A 6000-nucleotide genomic window follows, 5' to 3' on the forward strand; every position below is an offset into this window, starting at 1 on the left:
CTGTATAATTTTTAAAAATATATATTTAAAATTATAGAAAAAATATGCTACATCATTATTTTATTATTGTCATATAACTCCTGTGTAATGATTCGTTAGTCTTTAGTGGGTAACTATGTCGTTTATTACATTAGGGAGCTACCCATGGAACGAAGCCAGAAGTCGGAACCGGAGAGTGGGTGGAACGGACCTGGGTCAGGTAGTTGAGGAACCCAGTGGAACAAACATTGGCCAGCCAGTCAAAAACTGGTATAGTACGATGCAGGGCCGGCCAATGATGAGTTGGGGTAGACTGGACCAGTTTCAGACAGTGATGAACTGGAGTAGAACGACCCCTGTTCAACCAGTGAGGAACTGGAGTAGGACGACCCCTGTTGAACCAGTGAGGATCTGGAGTAGAACGACCCCTATTCAACCAGTGAATAACTGGAGTAGAACGACCCCTGGTCAACCAGTGAGGAACTGGAGTAGAACGACCCCTGTTCAACCAGTAAGGAACTGGGGTAGAATAAACCCGATTCAGTTGGTCACAAGCCAATACAGAACGAACCCGGTGCATCCAGTAACGAGCCGGGGACGAGCAGACCCAGACCAACCAGCACCTCGAAAGGGCAGAAGAGATCTGGACCAGCCACTGGAAGACATCGTACTGGGCGCTGACGATAGTGTCTCCGATGGATCAAGGTGTCCTTGCTGTAGTTGCTACGACCACAATCATACCTACTTCAACGACTCAGCTCTCCTCCAGTTTGCCTACACTGTGAACGACACTTGTGACAACAGCTGCTACGGTAAGAATACCTTCCCTTCTACCTCTCTTACACGAATAATCCAAACACAGATCGACTTGTAAATAGTACAAGTCGGACCGAAACGTCGTGGTAAGCTCCTCTCTCCTATATGCAAGTTATTTGTGTGTTGTTCCAGTCATGGTATTGTGCCTCTTTTTTCTAGTTTCTTATTCCAAATTAGAAATAAAATACATGTTAATTATGACAAATGAGAAAAAAACATACGTGAAATTCTATATTATATGTTTCAATATTATATGTCTCAGACCGGGCCGCGGGGGCGTTGACCCCCGGAACTCTCTCCAGGTAAACTCCAGGTAATATACATTGCATTACGAGTTTATATAGTCGTAATAATACTCGGTAATAACTCACACGGAGACTAACTCAAAAGATTGATTGATCTTTGTATTTCGATCCTCTTCCGGGATCCTCTTCTGTGGAGGACGACCCCAGAAAGGGTCGAAATATACAGGTAAATCATTCTCCTGTCCTTCTGTCTCCTTTTGGGTCACTAGTGAGCACTGACAAGTTATTCACTGGTAATAATTTTGGTAGAATTACCGACAGTATGTTAGGTACAAGGACACAAGTGCAACTAATGTGAGATTTTATTGTGGCAACGTTTCGCTTTCCAAAAGCTTGATAAAGCTCCTGGAGAGCGAAACGTTGCCACAGTATAATGCCGCATTAGTTGAACTTGTATCTTGTTACCTAAGTCTTTATACTCGCTCGTCACTATGTATGTAGAATTATGCGACTTATTGTGGCTTAGGTGCGTAAAATGTTTCGGCTATCTGTGCCCAGTTTCAAATTACTTATGATATGAAACCATTCAGGATGAAACGAAACGTATCAGCACACAGTTATGTCATCAGTCCAATACATGAAGAACGGTAGAAAAGCAAGAAGAGTGTGAGGTAATCAGTCCCTAAGACTGGAGTCGATGCGTTTAGTTCATCTAGAAAGTTCAGTATATGCTCGAAGAAGTGGCTTATGTACTGTAGTCAGTGGGTTGAAAAAAACTATACCACGGGCGGGGTTAGAACCCGCGATCAGAGCCTCAAAACACCAGACCGTCGCGTTAGCCACTGGACCAGCTAGCCACTGGACCAGCTAGCCACTGGACCAGCTAGCCACTGGACCAGCTAGCCACTGGACCAGCTACCCACTGGACCAGCTAGCCACAACAAGCTCCATCTAGCTGGCCCAGTGGCCAATGCGACGGTCTGGAGTTTTGAGACTCTCTGATCGCGGGTTCAAACCCCACCCGTGGTATGGTTTGTTTGCAATCGTGTCATTACGACTTCGTGAGTCAATGACTTGAAGCAGCAGGAGGCGGAGTCACAGTGGAACCATCCACTCCGCCTCCTGCTGCTTCCACTCACCTGACTACTGTATATAAGCCACTTCTCCCACCATATGTGGGAGAAGTGGCTTATATACTGTAGTATATAAGCATATGGTATATACTGTAGTATATACAGCATATGGTCACATCGATTACAGGCTGAGGGACTGATGCCTCAAACTCCTTTATTTCCACCGTTCTTCTCTGTACTGGACTGATGAAGACTCTGGCGATACGTTACCTTAAAGATTCCAATATGTTGCACAAGTTTCTCATTCTTCAGTTTAGTGATTTATCGCATTAATGAATCTTGTGATGTGATGTCACTGATAATGAATCTTGTGATGTGATGTCACTGATAATGAATCTTGTGATGTGATGTCACTGATAATGAATCTTGTGATGTGATGTCACTGATAATGAATGAATCTTGTGATGTGATGTCACTGATAATGAATGAATCTTGTGATGTGATGTCACTGATAATGAATCTTGTGATGTGATGTCACTGATAATGAATGAATCTTGTGATGTGATGTCACTGATAATGAATCTTGTGATGTGATGTCACTGATAATGAATGAATCTTGTGATGTGATGTCACTGATAATGAATGAATCTTGTGATGTGATGTCACTGATAATGAATCTTGTGATGTGATGTCACTGATAATGAATCTTGTGATGTGATGTCACTGATAATGAATGAATCTTGTGATGTGATGTCACTGATAATGAATGAATCTTGTGATGTGATGTCACTGATAATGAATCTTGTGATGTGATGTCACTGATAATGAATGAATCTTGTGATGTGATGTCACTGATAATGAATCTTGTGATGTGATGTCACTGATAATGAATGAATCTTGTGATGTGATGTCACTGATAATGAATGAATCTTGTGATGTGATGTCACTGATAATGAATCTTGTGATGTGATGTCACTGATAATGAATGAATCTTGTGATGTGATGTCACTGATAATGAATCTTGTGATGTGATGTCACTGATAATGAATGAATCTTGTGATGTGATGTCACTGATAATGAATGAATCTTGTGATGTGATGTCACTGATAATTAATGGATCTTGTTGTTATGTGATGTCACTGATACTCAATTAATGGATCTTGTTGTGATGTGATATCACTGATAATTAATGGATCTTGTTGTGATATGATGTCACTGATAATTAATGGATCTTGTTGTGACGTGATGTCACTAATACCCTGATTTTCTCTAAGCAGATGTGAATCTGAAGTTGTACAAGATAGTGGACGCCCATAATGGCAGCGAGTGCACCTCGTACCACAGACACGACATTTTCCATCCCATCACACGACAACCCAGGAATATTTCCGAGGTTAGTTGACAGCATCAATTAACAGCTTCGGAAAAATGTGTTGAAGAACAGTTTATTGAGTTGGAGTTGGTGGAGATTCGGATTCATTAAGACTACGATACTCTTCACCAACTCCAATGCTGAGGGACTGATTACCTCGTTTTTTGTAAATATTTCTACAGTCTCCCCAATACTCTCTTGAATTTGTGCCGATAAAGCCACTGGATGGATATATCCAGATATTCAGATGTTGTACGAGCGTTTGATTCCTTATAACACTGTTTTATACTCGGATATACCCAGTTAGCTGTCTCTGACAGTCTGACGCAGGTAATCACTAATGCCTGTATCGCATTTAGATGTTATACGGCACTTTTATAATATTTTCTGAGTGTTGGATCATAGACACGGTGTGAGCACTCTTGGAGCAGCGCCAGTACCTCCTTCTCCAGCACCTCCTCCACCAGCACCTCCTTTTCCAGCACCTCCTCCTTCAGCGCCTCCTCCACCAGCACCTTCTCCTCCAGCACCTTCTCCTCCAGCACCTTCTCCTCCAGCACCTCCTCCTTCAGCATCTCCTCCACCAGCACCTCCTCCTCTTGGACCTCCTCCTCCAGTACCTCCTCCTCTTGGACCTCCTCCTCCAGCACCTCCTCCTCCAGCACCTCCTCCTCCAGCACCTCCTCCTCCAGCCCCTCATCCCCAGCACCTCCTAATCCAGCACTTCCTCCTCCAGCACCTACTCCTTCAGCACCTCCCCCACCAGCACCTCCTCCACCTGCACCTCCTCCTCCTCCAGCACCTCCTCCACCTGCACCTCCTCCTCCAGCACCTCCAAGTTTGATTAGAATATTTTCAAAATGGTTAGTTGTATGATGACCCACCACTGGAGCTTTTGGTCATCTAACAGAGACCTTCCACTGGCTTTAAAAATAATAGTTATATTTAAAACCATTATTATAATTTTTACAAAAGGAGATGTCAAATAAATTCCATTATTATCTTACATTGTTACTTAAGATATGATGTAAATAACTTTACGATGTTTAAGTAACTTTAATCAAGTTTATCGACTTAAACTTCTGCTTGTGATCTCGTGGGTAATAAAGATATCTACTGTGTGGGACATCGTGGTTAATAAAGACAGTCATTGTGTGGGACATTGTGGTTAATAAAGACAGTCATTGTGTGGGACATTGTGGTTAATAAAGACAGTCACTGTGTGGGACATTGTGGTTAATAAAGACAGTCATTGTGTGGGACATTGTGGTTAATAAAGACAGTCACTGTGTGGGACATCGTGGTTAATAAAGACAGTCACTGTGTGGGATATTGTGGTTAATAAAGACAGTCATTGTGTGGGACAAACACTGTGGTAATAAAGGTGTCCACTGTACCCAAGTGTTACTCACAGGAGATGGAATTTACCTGGAGAGGTTTTCGGGGGTCAACGCCCCTGCGGTTCGATCTGAGACCAGGCCTCATGGTGGACCAGTAGGCAGCTGTAGTGCTTCTCAATTCTTATTTTGGATGTTGAGTTTTGCTTTCGAGAAGGACCTGCCTAGCATGGGCCAGTAGACTACAGTGCTCGTCCACTCTTCATGTTCTTGTGAATCAGTTGGAATTCCGACTGTTTATCACTGTTGGGGACAGATTGGTCTGAGCTGTGGGAGTTTAGGGAGTCCCGTAGCTAGGTTGGTAGCGCACTCACCTCACAGATTGAGATCCATGGGGTTCGATCACCGGTACGGGTGGACGCATTAGTATGTGTTTTCTTAAGGCAACTGCTATCATGTTCACCTAGCAGTAAGTAGGTACCTGGGTGTTAGTGGACTGGTGTGGGTGGCATCCTGGGGACAAAATTAACCCAAGTTGCAGGAAATGCTGTATAAGTTGTATCATATACTGCTAGAAATAAACATTATTATTATTATTATTATTATTATTATTATTATTATTATTATTATTTAGTGAAGACGTGTCCAGTGGACACAGGTTAGGCTACTCAAAATTAGACTTTTCTGTCCCATACTAATCAGGTTCCCATGAACACAATTAACAACACAGAAACTCAGACTTGTTCTGTATTAACAAATAACCCTCAGGAGACTGATACTTAGGACGACGTTTCGGTCCTATTTGGACCATTAATAAACAACCTATGCTCGTGGAACAAAGGCGAGATAGTTATATTATTATTTACACCAGAATAATTCTATGGGGACCAAGACTCTTCAACAGTCTCCCTTCATAGATGAGAGGATTACGAACAAACCCGTAATGGCTTTCAAATGGAAACTTAATATACTCTTCAAGTTCCTGATGAACCAGGCTGTGGTGCCTACGTTTGACTGCATGTAGCTAGCACCAACAGCCTTGCTGATTAGCCAACCCACCAGGATTCCCGATCTGGGGGACAGACTACCCGAGCATTGACCCCGAAGTCGTCTTCAGGTAATTTTTATGTAAAAACTGAGGAAATAAACGCACAGATGACTTAATAGAGGCGGAAAAA

General features: G+C 42.7%; 1 protein-coding gene across 2 annotated transcripts in view; it reads left to right on the top strand.

Annotated features, from left to right (window-relative positions):
• The window catches only part of LOC128698308 (uncharacterized), a 152443-nt gene that overhangs the window by 108641 nt on the left and 37802 nt on the right, over positions 1 to 6000 (top strand). For both annotated transcript variants that reach the window (XM_070104493.1, XM_070104494.1), the window contains exons 5-6: positions 135 to 791; positions 3391 to 3506. In XM_070104493.1, the coding sequence (XP_069960594.1) occupies positions 135 to 791; positions 3391 to 3506 (773 nt within the window). The remainder of the gene's footprint in view (positions 1 to 134; positions 792 to 3390; positions 3507 to 6000) is intronic.

The sequence above is a fragment of the Cherax quadricarinatus genome, chromosome 92 (genome assembly GCF_038502225.1).
Source record: "Cherax quadricarinatus isolate ZL_2023a chromosome 92, ASM3850222v1, whole genome shotgun sequence".
NCBI lineage: Eukaryota > Metazoa > Arthropoda > Malacostraca > Decapoda > Parastacidae > Cherax > Cherax quadricarinatus.